Source organism: Elephas maximus, chromosome 11 (assembly GCF_024166365.1).
Source record: "Elephas maximus indicus isolate mEleMax1 chromosome 11, mEleMax1 primary haplotype, whole genome shotgun sequence".
NCBI lineage: Eukaryota > Metazoa > Chordata > Mammalia > Proboscidea > Elephantidae > Elephas > Elephas maximus.
The window spans coordinates 11890659-11906461 of NC_064829.1; the positions used below are offsets into that span (position 1 = coordinate 11890659).

The following is a 15803-nucleotide window of genomic DNA, read 5'->3' on the forward strand; positions in this document are numbered from 1 at the left end:
CGTGCAATGATTAGGTATTTTCCTTCTTGCTAACTTACAGGCAAAGCACATTTTATCCTAGCTTCGATGACTGCCACATCTTAACCTAGTCGGTATAATTGTAGAGATAAACTCACGCAGACGTCATATATTAAATTATTAGTTTTTGTTTTTTTCTACTAATTATTCTTGCTTTGTCCTTCTTTGTAGAGAGCTATTGGGAAGTTTGCATCAGCCATTTTAGCCTTGCCAAAGTCTGTCATTAAACTTCCCAAAACTATTCTTCAGTATTTAATCAGAGCTGCAAAGGTATTTGATGTTTTACTGACGCGTAGTGTGTGGCTCTCTGCTCCATGAACTTCAGACAAACGTACCCCCGTTGCCCTCTATCTGCATTTTCCCTGCTCTTATACACTGTGCAATGAAGGAAAGATAAGAATTTTAAAAAATTAGGCAGACCTTTCAAAAGGAGTTCCTAAAAGCCAAATCTTTTTTATTATCTGACTCTTGTTTTAAAGTCGATGCCACGAATGTCCAGAAAATAGGAAGAGAAAATGCAGATAGACATGTACTCTGTGTCCTCTGGTGTCTTTGCCTAAGTCCCATCTTGTATTAAAAGGCTCACATCTGGTTGCATGCATCAGTTATGAGTCAAAGTAAAATAGTTTTTCTCAGAAAGCTGGTAAAATTCTGGATAAGCAAATAAAAGGCTCATTTTGCTCCATCTGCTTTTTGACTTCCATTTAGTCTTCCTAATTTGGACCTTCCGTTTACTATTCTGAATTCGATAAAGCCCCTATCTAGGCAGTTCTTTTGCCGTTTACAGCCTGTTTACCTCCTAACTCCCATTCAGTGATGTTCTCTTGAAGAAGTTACTAAAAATTATTTGGTGATTCATCTAAGGCACGACAAATTATTGAGTACCTGTGCAATCCATTACTGAAAATCATAAATTAATTACTATTCGTATATTTTATAGAAAGCTTTTCCTCTTGAACTCAGTCTGGGACTTATCCATTTTGTCCTTATGTGCCTCCAGTGGTAAACCAATAGTTAGGATGGTGAGCTAGACCAGTGCTTCTCACATTTTACCTGTGGATTTTTTTGAAGAGCAGGTACCGATTCAGCAGGTCGAGTTGGGGACTGAGATTCTGCATTTTTCTCAAGCTCCCATGTGAAGTGAGACTGCTGGCCCATATTTGATGAGCAGAGTTGAGATTTCCAGTCCCTTCCATTTTTAAAATGCCAGGAGTTTAATACTCACTGTTAACACTCACTGCTAACACTCAGTGTTGCTGTCTCCCTACAGCCCTTTTTCTCTTTCTTTTTTTAATGACCACATCAGTCCCTCAATTCATATCTAAGAATGTACTTAAATGAAATATTACAATGTAAGTATGCCCCATCTTTAAAACAAAGCATCTCCTTATATAACAGCAGAAAGAAGGCCCAGGACAGATGATGGAACTTACTTATTTCAGTGAAGGATATCCACTTCAATAAAGCTCAAAGAATAAATGTACTTTTGCGTAGTAAATTTTTCGGTAAAGTGAATCCCATTTCCCACTAGGTGGGATAATATTTACAGCTACAAAGCAAGAATTGGGAAGTTTCCCTAAGAAGCTTCCCTTTCTTTACTCAACAAGGATTTCCTCCTCATCCTTCTTTATCAATGTTTTCCTGTACCAGTCAGACTGAGGCAAAACTGACCCTCCAGCAGAAGTTCCTGGAGCTATAAAATATTTGTATTTCCAACATCCTCACTAAGAGGATTCACCTACTACTAAGGAGTTGTCATATGGTTCCCCTCCTCCCTGCTTTCCCTCTTCTGTGCTTCTCATCTCAGCGAGAAAGCAAGGATGGGTTTCATAACTGAGGTATCTTCTGTAGAACCAGGAGTCCCTCAGTGGTGCAAACAGCTGGGAGGCTCAAGTCCACCCAGAGGCACCTCAAAGGAAAGGCCTGATGATCTACTTCTTAAAAATCAGCCATTAAAAACCCTATGGAGCATAGTTCTACTCTGACACACATGGGGTCACCAGGAGTTGGAGTCAACTCAATGACAACTGGTTACTGGTTTATGGAGACCCAGGAGTTCTCTTCAATACTTCAGCATGTTTATGGTATGCACCTTTCTTAAAGACTTCTCCAGTCTACCTTAACACCCTCCTCTCTCCTTCTCTCTTCCTATCAGATGTTTCATTTTTCTCCAGATCAAAAGAATTCCTCCAACTTGTGTGTCTAGTACATTCACAAATCCTGAGTTTTTGTTTGTTTGTTTTTTTCTATTTTTAGGATTCTTGTATTATCTAAAAGAAACATTGTAATAATACTTTTTTAAAGGAGATATTACTATATGTTACTTTTAGCCTGAAAATTTCTTAAGTTTAGTAGTTCAGGTTCTTTTAAAAGAACCAATGAAACAAGTTTGCTTATTAAGGTACTAAACCTCAGAGATATTCTTGATAGAATTCCCAGTTAACATGCTGAATAAACACCTACTATAAATTTCTTTATTTGGTCCTTCTTCTTCAAATTCCAGTTTATTTCTCATTTTTAAACATGTTTTTGTCATAAAATAGGATAATTTTTGCCTCTCAGGTTTGTTATTTGGAAATAATACAAAATGTTGCATTTGTATTATTTGCCCCCAAGGTTCAGATTTCTAGCAGTGAGAAAAACCAGGTGTTCTTCCTTAGCAACCTATGACTTTCACATTTCCACATATGGAAAATTGAATCCTTTATTTTCTATTGATATCATAATACCAATGGTTTGCTCATGCTGTGTTTTTCAAAGATTTCAGAAATCTGAAAATAGTATAGAATAAAATAAAAGTGTCTGGGTTTACAAGAGCCCCAACAAAACATTCATATAACTTTATCATCATAATGGAAAACCCAGCTTCCCTGAGACCCAGGTGTGTCTGTGGGTGCATGAGGGGCATGCCTGCCTGGCTTGACGATATAAGTGGCTGACTCTGTATACCAAGGTTTTCTTCCTCTATCTTCTGCATGACTTGGGATACAGTGGCTGGGTGGGCTGTTGAGAATTGCTGTATTGTGGTTATTGGTTACAATATAATATTAACTGTGACCGTTTTCAGCTTTTGAGTGAAAATGACAAAAGGCAACCAAAAGCACCATGGTTTTCCTTCCATACTCTTCTGGAATAACTCCTTAACTCTTTCAGTCACCAGTGCTCACTTTCTTGGTGTTGTTGGAAGAAAACATTAAAATGCCATGTTTTTTCCTCTGAAAACCCTAATCTAAAGCCCTTTCTCAATTTGCTGGTCATACTCAGCTGTTACTCACAAAGGAGAGTATCAAATGTGCAGAACTATTTGCCCAAAGTAAATAAGACTGTTAACAATGTTTTGTTTTTTATCAGAGTTTATTTATGATGGAAGAACATTAATAATACTTAGTGAGGCTTCCGGCTTACTCATATTATGTGTAATGCAAATGAATCAGTAATTAACTAATTATCACAAAGGGTGGCAGTATCACAGAGGGTGGAGAACTGGCTATACCCACAGTTTATCTCATGGTTGTCTATGATACCTACCAAATAAAATCTACTCCCAAAATGTCTGTCTGTTTCCATGTTTTAGCTCATGGTAATGAAATTAGCAGAAGCCAGCTCAACGTATTAAGGTGGGAGAGGAATATCTAGTTATGTTAGGGGAAAAAAATATTTCCAAAAGTCAGAAAGATTGCCGTTGTGTGTTTTCAGGTATAGGTCCTTTTTCTTTTCATTTCATATTGTTAGAAAGCCAGAAAATAATTCAATGTACTCCATTTAGTTTGTTTATCAAGCCTGGATAACTGATCCTAAAACAGCCCTCCGACAGAGACGCAAAGAGAAAAAAAGGTCTGCCCGAGAACAGCAGAAGCGACGGAGGACAGGATCTGGGGAGGGTGAGTGTTGCTGGTGCTCCCTCTCTGTGGCCCTCAGAGATGAAGGAAGAGCTGCAGGGGACAGAAGCTTGATGGGGATGAAATAAATAAAAGATAAGATTAAAAGCTGTTCTTGGGAAAAGCCAATAAAACACAATTGCAGTTTGATTAAGGAAAACACACTTAAGCAATACTCAGGTATAAAAAATGAAAAGTAACTGCAGACACAGAAGAAATTTCATAAATTCTAAAAGAATACTATAGTCAACATTATACCAATAGGTTTGAAAAGTTTTATAAGGGGAAAAAAGTTCCAAATTACAGCAATACACACCCAAAGCAGAGTTAAAGTGCAGGTGGACACTCAGGAAAACTACTTTCATCATATATATCAGACTAAAGATTAGTATTCTAGATTAAAAAAAAAAAAAAAAAACTCCTAAAATTCAGTACAAGAAAAATTCAACCCACTAGGTGAAAGGATATGAGAGGAAGTTCACAGGCCAGAAAACAGAAATGGTGCTCAGCCTGGGAAACACAAATCACATATTTTGCATCCTGATTTTTATCTATCAGATTAGATAGATAAACATAACATCATGTGTTTGGGAGGTTGTGGGAAATTAAGTACTTGAACACACTGTGAATGGTGTTGTTCAGCAGTGTATCCACTTGAAGGTCCAGACATCAATATCTACTAAAATTTCCACCATACGTACCCCACTACTGAGCAGTTCCACTTCTAGGTATGTAATTTAGCCTGAAGCACTGTTCACACATGTGCACACTGACACATGGCTAAGAATATTCATCAACTATTATTTGTTAATAACAAAAATTTGGAAACGTCCTTACTGTCCACATAAAGAATAAGAGTCAAATAAATTATGTCACCAATATATTGTGGAATACTATTCAGTAGCCTAAAAATGAGATAGATATCTTTGAACGGACATGGAGAACAATTCCTAACGTACTGTTAAGTGCAAAAAAAAATCGAGTTGCAAATTGAAACCGTTTATGAAATGGAACAAAAGTACCTCAAGACATTCTGGTGTCTTTTTAACAAGTGCATATAATGCAGGAGAAAGATCAGGAAGAGTATTTAGCAAGTTAATCACAGTGGTTACCTCTTGAGGTGTGGAGAGATTGAGATTGACTGGTATGATCAGAGGGGACCTTAGGCTTATCTATTACATTTTGGTGCCTTACAAAGAAAATGTATGGTTTCTTATAAAATTAAAAATGGATCTAAAAATAAAGTAAAAAGAAAACAAGTTCTAATGGAGCTCTAATTGCAAAACCTCTTTCCTTTTTGAACCTTCTGTGCCCCCTCCCCCACCTCCTGGCAACTTTCTTTTTACTTTATTAGCTTGAAAAGATGAAATTAATCCACAATCGATGTAACCAGTCAAGCAGTAAAGAGGTAGACAGGTAATCTGCCTCACCCTGATCCCCTCGGGACCTGCCCTCTAAAGTACCAAATCCTAACTGTACATGGTGTTCGCTTCCACGCCTAGTTTCTTTTATTTGTTTACTTGCTTTCAAAAATGAGCTCATGCTGTATACATTACTCTTGTTCTTTCATTAACAATGTACCATGAACATTTCTCCAGTTAGGTATTTATAAAACTATATAATTCTTTTTTAATAGCTGCAAAATATCCTGTAAGGGTATGCATAATTTATTCAACTATTCTATCATGAATGGACATAAATTTGCTTCTAGATTTGTGTCACAGTGAACAATGCTATAATACCCTTATACAAATATTTCGGGGCCCTTGTAGTGCAGTGGTTAAGAGCTCAACTGCTAACCAAAAGGTCAGCAGTTTGAATCCACCAGCTGCCCTTTGGAAACCCTATGGGGCAGTTCCACTCTGTCCTATAGGGTCACTATGAGTCGGAATCAACTGAATGACAACGGATTTGTTTTGTTATACAAATATTTATGTACAGTGGTACATATGTGTGTGTATCTAAATGCACACCAAACAGTCAAGAAAACAGGCACTTTCCATAAGATAGATTATCAAAAGTGGGATTTTTGAATTAAAGGGTGTGTCTACTTTTATTTAAATAGATATTTAGCCGAAAGGTTTAGTAATTTATACTCCTACGAGCAAGGTAGAGACGTGTCCATTTTCCTGTAGCTTTTATTTATTTATTTTTTTTTTACATGCAGGTTATTACTGATTTTTGTTATTAGTCTTTCTCAGGGATGACAATGACTTTTATTTTCATTTGAATTTTCCTAGCTTATGAGCTGAGCATTTTTTATTTTAATATTTTCTTGGTAATTTATATGTCTAATACTAAGATTTAAACATTTGTATTACTCTTTCATGATGTTACTCTATTGTTTGTCTTTTTCTTATTAATATGAGGGCTATTTATATATTAGAGATGTTATCCTTTTTTCATGTATGACAAATATTTTTTCCAATATAATACTTACCTTTGATTTAGTTTATGGTAGATATTACCTAAACAATTTTTAATTTTTTCTGATAATGGACCTAAATTTCTCTTTGCAGTTTCTAGGTTTCCATTTTGCTTAAGAAAGTCCCTCCCCCAAATATTCTGCAGATATTTTCCTATATTTTCTTCTAATTTTATTTACATCTTGAATTTTTTATTATGCTATGAAGGAGAGATCTAATTTTGTTTACTTTTAGATGGATAGGCAATTACCGTACTTTTCAAAAATAACGAGCACCTTCTACGTTTGTAGGCCAACCCTTCCTCCCTCCGTGAGGTATTTTCCTAAGTGCTGCTATGACAATTATTTTTTACGTGTTACTGTAAAAAAAAAAAAAAAAGTATACCGCACTTACAAAAATACCTGGTGCAGGCAGGGTGTGGCTGGCAAACAAATGTAGAAGGCACATGTTTTTTGTGTAAAGATATAGTATGCTATCCCTATTTATTACATTAGTCTTCGTTTTCCTGTTGAATTCAGATATTACTTTTGTCAACTTTAAGCTCCCGTTGATACTTAGGAATATTCCTGGACTCTGTACCCTGACCCGCTCTTCTGTTGTCTGGTTCTGGGCCAATGCTATGTGCTTTTGAGCCCAGTAACTGTACAGTCAGTTTTAATATTTGGTAAGAAAAACTCCCCTCACAATCTTTTTTTTTTTTTTTTTCAGAATTGTCTTTGATTTTCTCAGTTGTTAGTTCTTCCAAAATTATTTGGCCAGTTCTAAAAACGTGTCCCTTAGTCATCTCCATAACATCTCGTTACTTTTTATCATATGGAGAGGCACCACTGTTCTCCTGTAAGTCAAAGGCAATGGTCAGCAACGATTTTAAAATATTGGGGCTTGAGATAGATTTCTCATCCCTTCTCGGTCTCTTACAGACAGATGAAGCACATAGATTCTGTCCTTCTGAAATACTAGGTGCTTTTATAGTAAAGTGCTTGATATACACTAACCATTTAACCCCACAATAGTCCCATGGTGTTTCATTATCCCTACTGTACAGATGAGGAGGTAGAGTCCCAGTGACTCAAGTAACTTCCCCAAGGTCACACAGCCATTAAGTAAATGGTAGATCTGGAATTCATATCAGACAGCCTAGTTTTAGAGCATTTTGTCTTAACTAGTAGGGAAGACGTGATAGGAAAAACCTTTCCTAATAACATAGAAATGACAAAGTATCATTAAAAAACATCAGTGTAGATATTCTGGGACCAGAGAAAGAAAAGATTACTTGTGGCCAGGAGTACCAAGGGATGCTTTGTGAAAAGGTGGTGCTTCAGTAGCGCCTTACCTGCTGGCAGGAGAAAGCAAGGGCGCGCGTGAAAAGTCAAGGGAAGGGCAGCTTAGCAGTTCAACACAAGGTGTGAAACGGGGCCTAGAAAGCAAGTAAAATGGAAAATAAGTTTGGAAAGGTTAACTGGAGTGAGATCGTGAATAGTATCAGGCAGGATTGCCAGATAAAATACAGTAGCCCAATTATATTTGAATTTTTGGATAAACAAGTAATTTTATAGCATAAGTATAATTTGGACATACTAAAAAAAAAAATGTGTTGTTTGTCTGAAATACAAATTTAACTGGGTGCCCTCTATTTTTATTTGCTAAATCTGAAAACCTTAGCCTGAAATAAGAGAATAAAAAATAAAATGAAATTCTATGATGTCGTTTTAGGATGTGATGAACTAAAGCTTACAATGTTATTCCAAGATACTCAAAATCTAAATTTCATAGTATGTACCAAGGTCAGCAAACTTTTTCCATAAGGTCCAGATAGTAAATATTTTAAGCTTTGCAGGCCATGGAATCTCTGTTACACTGACTCATCTGTGCCACTGTAGTACAGAAGAAGCTATAAGCAATATGTAGACAATTGGGCATAATTGTGCACCTATTAAACTTTATTTATAGACATTAAAATTGGAATCTCACATAATTTTCTCGGGCTCAGAATATTATTATTCTTTAAATTTTTTTCAACTATTTAAAAGTGTAAAAACCATCCATGAACTCATGTTGTTGTTGTTCTTCGATGCTGTTGAGTCGGTTCCGACTCATACCGACCCCATGCACAACAGAATGAAACACCGCCCGGTCCCATGCCGTCCTCACAGTCACTGTTATGTTTGAGCGCATTGTTGCAGCCACTGTGTTAATCCATCTTCCTCTTTTCCTCTGCCCTCTCTTCCTTACCAAGCATGATGTCCTTCTCCAGGGACCAGTCCCTCCTGATCATATCTCCAAATTACATGAGACAAAGTCTCACCATTCTTGCTTTCAAGGAGCACTCCGGCTGTACTTCTTGCAAGGAGCATTCAGGCTCTACTCCTTCCAAGACAGATTTGTCAGTTCTTCCGGCAGTCCATGGTATATTCAATATTCTTCACCAACACCATAATTCAAAGGCATCAATTCTACTTCAGTCTTCCTTATTCATTGTCTAGCTTTAGCATGCTTATGAAGTGATTGAAGATACCATGACTCGGGTCAGGTGCACCTTGCTCATCAAAGTGACATCTTTGGTTTTCAACATTTTAAAGAGGCCATGCAATATTTTGTTTGATTTCTTGACTGCTGCTTCAATGGGTGTTGATTGTGGATCCAAGTAAAAAGAAATTCTTGACAACTTCAATCTTTTCTGCATTTATTATGATGTTGCTTATTGGTCCATTTGTGAGGATTTTTGTTTCCTTTATGTTGAGGTTTAATCCATACTGAAAACTTTAGTCTTTGATCTTCATTAGTAAGTGCTTCAAGTCCTTTTCATAGGCCACCTAAAAACAGGCAGCAGGCCGGATTTGGCCCTGGGGCAATAGTTTACTGACCCCTGATACACATGATTTCTATTCTGGAATGGAGTAAAAGAGAACCTGAAAGCTATGAATTTTTTCAATTTTACCCCAAGAACTCTTAAAATAGGTAGAAAGTCTTGCATTTAATTTTAAAATTCCTTTTATTCCGGGAGGGAGAGTAGCATTGGCACTCAGTTTCACCTAAAAGTAATTTAACTCCTCTTTACTGAACACACCTTGGCAGGTCCTGTGGAATGCGAAGGCCGAGAGGATCAACCAATCAAAAAGAAATCTGATGGGCCAGGTAACTTGGGCAGCCTCCTCATTTTGGGAGGGGAAGCCCAGCCTCAGCAGGTCTATGATGTGCTCAGGATTCCGCAGCTGCTGGTGACAGAGCCAGGGTACTTCTAACTCCCAGCCCGTATACAGTACCACTTGGGCTCCACGTAGTGTGTGATGGGTGAGAATTTCTCTGTGCAAAAAAAAAAAAAAAAATTTTTTTTAAGGCAAAACAAAAGCCTCCAAATCAAATTAAATCATATGTCTCTCTAGTTCTATATACATGCCGCTGCTTCGCTCTCACAGTTCCAAGAACTCTTTTGTACATTGTTTATCAGTGGAAATGTGCGGGCTTGTTTTCATTGCGCACAAACACTTCCAGGGATGCCACCTGATGGCACACAATGAGACTACGTGCACCTTTAAGGAACCAGAGCGTCAACCTGGCTCACACGTGTGTAGGACTGGATATTCTAACGTTGCTGCGAAGTCCCAGACAGTGAGAGCTGCGAACACTTTACATTGCTCGTGTTGTCTGCCAGGCACTGTACCAAGAGCTTTAGGCACTTAACTTGTTTAACCCTCCTCAAAACTCTCCTCCCCATTTAGCAGATGAGGAAATCAAGGCAGAGAGAGATGAACTAAATCATTCTGATTTTACTATAGCACTTGAGCCTGATTTTCTTTTTACTTGTTTTTTTTGGGGGGGGGCGGTGGGGGGAATGATTGGAGCTACTTGCTTTTCCTATTGTTGGAATTGATGGTGGTGGTTTTTAAAATAAACAGCAACACAATTCTTATTTCATTGCCATGTTCACTACGTATTTCCTTTATCAAAGCCAATGATTGAAATAGTTAATAATTCCAAATTTTAAAATGCCAAATAAAGAAATTACCAAGGAACCCAGATTTGGCAGCATGCCTTTCAGAGGTCACGACGTGCCAGCTGAGAAACCGTCGATTTATACCCATGAGTGGACAGACTCTTACTTAACGTGGTGTCTTCCCTCTTTTGGTTTGGTCCAGACTCACAGGAGTTAGGTCCCAGCTATGGAAGCTGCTCAGACCTTCATCAGAGATCCGGGAGCTCATGTTTTATTCTTTGAGGGCACTGGGACACCGTTTCATGAACACGATGGAATTCTGAGCAGAGCTAGCCCTTGGCAGACCCTGGGGTCACAGCCACAGCTACGGGAGAGAGTCAGAATCAGAGCCTCCCAGTACATCAGGCATCTCAGGGCTTTCCGTGGATCCAGAGCAGACTGAGCAGAGCTTAATATAACTAAACAATTGTGATGGAGACACTTCAGGGGTACATACAGACATACTCTAAAACAGAAACAGCGTCTGCATTGACCTCTTTACAAAATAGCATTGAAGGTGCTTTGACTGAAATGCAAATGTAGTGGGAAGCCTCAAAGTTTCACTTCATCAGTAGAATTGTTCCCAGCGACAATTATTACTTAAGAAGGAGCCTACACAAAAAGCATTGAAGGGCCCAGTCATCTGGATAGATCCAGCTGTTTCTATCTCTGGGTCAGTGACAGAAATACCTGAATGCAACTTCAGCTATTAGTCAAACCTATTATTATCTATATGTGGACCAGCTTTGCATGATATTCTGATCAAGGGTTAAAATCGTACCCTGGTTTGGGTTTGGCTTTGCTGTTGCCTACGTGGAAGGATGGGCAGGTGGCTCCCTGACTCCAGCACTCCCCACACCACCAAGGAGTGCCAGGTGCCCACTGAGTAGGCAGGCAGTGTTGACGCATTCCATTCCCCTGAGATGTTGCTGGTTCTTTCCTCCCAGATAACATCATCAAGAGGATATTTAATATTTTGAAATTTACCTGGGTCCTGTTTCTGGCAACGGTGGATAGTTTCACTACTTGGCTAAACTCCATTTCAAGGGAGCATATTGATATATCCACAGTTCTGAGAATTGAAAGATGCATGCTGACCAGAGAAATTAAAAAGGTAACACTGTTGGTATAACTCTTTCTGTTTCTTCCCACATTATAAAGACTTTAAAAGTCGATATCCAGAACTCCAAGTAAGAAAAGATAAAATCTTTTCTTTCCAGGCAGTCTTTACCTAACCCCTTTGCTGCTCAGGACATTTAAATCTATTCCATGTTCAGGATTAAGATAAGCAAAACACCCCACCCCTCCTTACTCCCACCCATGCTCCAGCTTGCTGGTCTGCAGACTCTCGGGTGGCCCGTACAGTATAATGTTGTTTGGTCAGAAACTCCTCCTGAGAAAAATTGGGATCTATGCAGAGCAACAAAATAGAGTCCTACATGATTTACAGAATCTATTTAAAAATAATGGTGTTCTTTATGAAAATGCTACTATGGTTTAGCAAAAATATCTACATATAAGAAGAGATTTCTTGTTTAGAATTACCACTATTACTATTGGGCACCACAAGGAATCCTGGTGGTGCAGTGGTTAAGTGTTTGGCTGCTAAACGAAAGGTTGGTAGTTCAAACCCACCAACCACTCCACAGGAGAAAGATGTGGCAATCTGCTTCCATAAAAATTTCAGCCTAGGAAACCCTACGGGGCAGTTCTACTCTGTCCTATAGAGTCACCAGGAGTTTTTGGTTTTTATTGGGCACCCCTGATTGAATCAGTTGACATCAGCCCCCAGTGTGACTAGCTTTGTTTGCCCCTCTTCAAGGCATGCATGAGCTCTGAGAGGTGTCTGCAAGGAGAAGGGAGATCTGGGGAGTGCCAGGTGGCTGTGCACACACGTGCTTTCCTGAGAACTGTCTCTCCTCCCCAGGGCAACGTTCCAACTCGGGAGAGCGTCCACATGTACTACCAGAACCACATCATGAACCTTTCCCGGGAGTCGGGCCTGGACACCATCGACGAGGCCCCCGGTGCTGCTGCCGAGTTGCAGGCAGCCCAAAGGATGGACAGTCTAGATTCTCATGACAGTATCTCCAGGTACGTCACCTCTGAACAGTAGATTTACTTTTGGCAAAGCAAAATAGGAGAAATGAATGTATGAGATGAACGTTAATGGCAACCACATGGATCCCACCCTCTTCAGGCTATCCTTGTGTGTACAGCAAGGTAAAAGAAATATTGTCCTTCCCTAGGTTGGACCAGATAAAAGCAGATACCAGTAAAAGGCTTTAAGAAATACCTGCGTGAATCCCAGACACAGTGCAGAGACTGGAAAATGAGCCTTCCCTGCCATAGAATTGCTATTTGTGCCAAGGGTTGCATCTTTAGTGCCTTTTAAAAGTGCTGCTCCACAAAGTGTCTTCTACCTTAGGCCTTTTCCTTTCAGAATTGTTACTGTAAGGTCCATGATAGAAGTTCCAGCAGAGGTTCTGCTAGCTGCCGTCTTCTCTGAGGGCTGTGGTCCCTGCATTGTGAAGAACAGGATTGGCATGGGACCCACACACTGGGCGGCAGCGTGTGCCAGCACTAACCACTATGGCTGTGTAACCTCATCGTATCCTTACAGTGCTATGAGGTGTACCACGTATCCTGGTATCATTCCTATTTTACAGAAGACAAGTCCAGTTACAGAGAGCTGACATAACTTACCCAGAGCTCCATGGCTAGGAAGATTAGAAAAGGACATATACCTTTAGGAGTTTCAAGATCAAAACATTTATTTCCTAACTGAGATTCTATTTAAGATGACTTAATTCTTGGACTAAAGTAATTGATGATTAGAACAATGTGTCATGGTTATAAAATGTTCTTTTTCATTCTCCTTCTCCCCAAGCCTACACACATTTCTCAATCATTAATTTCCAAAAGCTACAAAGTAAAATTTTAGTATTATGTCATTCAATTGACAAGTGTTAAAGTGTCTCTCTCTTAAAAGCATCCCCCAATCACCATTCTGGACAGGGAGCTTAAATCTTATCCTTTGACGGACTTAGTTGAAATCAAAAGTTATTGATTTTTTACATTTTATTTTTATTTTTACAAACCATGACAACTGCCTTGCTTGTCACACTTCTCTCTAAATCTGCAGATCAATGTGTTTAAACAATGATTTCCTCTTTATTTTCATGCTAAAACTGGAAATCTATTTTTATCCCCATTCTTCCTACTCCAATTCATTTTATTGTGCCCATCCTCTAGGAGTAAGTGGAGATGGTGTGGGCATGCGTAGAAAGTGAAGGGTGTGAGTTGTCACAGTTGGGGATGGTTAAGACGCAGTGAATGTTCAGTACACTTATGCTGCTTTCTGGCTCAGGGGTGAGTGGAGGGAAGAGCTGGAAGATCTGAAAGTCTCCCAATCCACCCACTTTTTAACTTACTTATTACTAAACAACATTTTTCCAAAAAGAGGGACAGGTAGGATAAGAAAAATGCTGAAATACTTCAGGTTTTCAGAATCTATTTCTGTTTTGCAAAGGTTTTCCATAAAATTTCGAGACTTTCATAGGCCTCATGAATATCACCCATGAGCTGGGCTTGAGAAGATTTACTCTAGAACCAAACCCTGAATCAAACAAATCAAAGAGAATATAGAAAGTGAGCTGAAAATAAATTTATCATGAAATAAACTTATTTGCCCTACTCTTAGTAGGTGACCCACATTTCTAGTTTCCCTGCTTCTAGGGACTTTCACATAGCCAGACAACGTCTATTCATCTGATCTGGCGTCTATAGGAAGCCGTGCTGATTTCTGCAAAGGCAGTAGTCCTCCCTAGAAGAGATTTCCAGTGCAGGTGCTCCCTCTCAGACACTATTTTCTTCAAATCCAGGTGTTAAAATGACACACTTTTTTTTTTTTTTTAATGAGCTCAGATATCATTTACCTTCCCAGAAATAAATTAGCTTAAATTGCTGCAGGAAACATTTCAGTTACATTCTAAGGCGAATTCCCAGTCAGGGAGGGCTGATGAGACTGCTCTGTGCCTGTGGAGCTGTGGACAGAAAAACCCCAGGTGGTGCACCTGGCCACAGGGGCCTTATTGTAAATATCCTCCCCTCTCCTTCAGTTTAAAACTGTCTGAATGATAAATGGATTTCCCTACAAATAACCCAGAATCTTTGGGGTTGTGTGGGTTTTGAAGGTGGGGTGATGTGGCAGTAGAATTCAACCCAAGAATTAAGGGAAACATCACTTTTGGGTTAGAACAGTCAGTTCCCGTGCTTTCAGCCTGCAATCTCCTAAAAATTCAGGGAGTCTCACCCCTAAAAATATGAGGATTCAGTTCCATCATCTCATGAATAGCGAAACTGGAGCCCCCAAAAGGGGTATTGATGTATCCAAAATCCAACAGCCAGTTAATGGCAGAGTTGGAATGGAAGCCCAGTCCTTTCTGTGCCAGGTCCAGCACTTCTTCTAATCAGTCCTGTTGTCTTCTATTCATTCAGTCCCATCTATACAGTGACAGCTGAAGGGGCGAGGGGCTTTTTTTTTTTTTTTTTCAGTAGAGACCGTTTGAGGGCTCCCCTTTGTCTGCCCACACCCTAATCCCCTTCTCAGCATGTAGCCATGCACAGCAGGATAGCTCCACCCGTGCCCTCCGTGCCCTCTGGGGCTGTAGTTTTACACTTGGAGGCAGAAAAGCCTTTTAACTAGCTCCTTGAGTGAATGGCTCAGAATCCCTCCTCCCCAACTCCGAAAGGCTGGTACATCCTGGTGACTTTCTGTCCTCACGGTCCCTCTGACTGACTGCATGAAGCGGTACAGGTGGGTCACACAGTTAGTGCCACCTGTAGGTCTGCTCAGCCTAACGGGGTCACCCTGAATCCTGAAGGGCCTGCAGACCTGCACCACCTAGTCACCAGTGCTCAGGTTGGAAGATAGGTATTCCTGTCATCTCCCACCTAGGCTCGCTGGAGCTGTTTGTTCTTTCCTCGTAGTTTAACTCTGTCTGAACCGAAATCTTACCTGTGTCATAAATCTTATTTGCTTTTCTCGTTTAGTACCTCACCCAGCAGCATCGGCTTCCTGAGCCTGCCATCATTCCTTCCCTAGTTGTTGCCTAAATGGTAACAGGAGATGAGGACTTTAGTCGACAGGTCCTCTCCCTAATGTCCTCTTCTCAAGATCTAAGACATGATCAAGAAGAAAAATTAGGCAAAATGAAAAGTTAACAGACAAAAAGAAAACGAGCCCTGCCATGGCTAGAGTTCTTTGTTATTTTCTTTGGAGCACTTTATTTTATTTTCATTTCGATGTTGGTTTCTATCCAGTTGCATATCAAACCAGCATCTCTTCTACATGCAAGGTGTCTCGTTTGGCTTAACGGAGCGTCAATGAGAAAACGGGGTGGAACTGCATTTGTTGTAGTCACCCCTCAGCTCCCCTCTCTCATTTTGGAGGCTGTGGTAGAAAAAAAAAAGTTGAAATCTTGCATGCAGACCTTTACATGAGCA

At 39.6% G+C, this 15803-nt stretch overlaps 1 protein-coding gene across 7 annotated transcripts in view; it reads left to right on the forward strand.

The window, feature by feature from the left end:
• PIEZO2 (piezo type mechanosensitive ion channel component 2) overlaps positions 1 to 15803 on the forward strand; it is a 664674-nt gene that overhangs the window by 577304 nt on the left and 71567 nt on the right. For 6 of the 7 annotated variants that reach the window (XM_049901175.1, XM_049901174.1, XM_049901180.1 and 3 more), the window contains 4 exons: positions 3785 to 3899; positions 9398 to 9457; positions 11243 to 11409; positions 12223 to 12389. In XM_049901175.1, coding sequence (XP_049757132.1) covers positions 3785 to 3899; positions 9398 to 9457; positions 11243 to 11409; positions 12223 to 12389 — 509 coding nt within the window. Of the gene's footprint in view, positions 1 to 189; positions 289 to 3784; positions 3900 to 9397; positions 9458 to 11242; positions 11410 to 12222; positions 12390 to 15803 lie in introns of all 7 variants that reach the window. The other variant, XM_049901181.1, reaches the window with a different exon arrangement.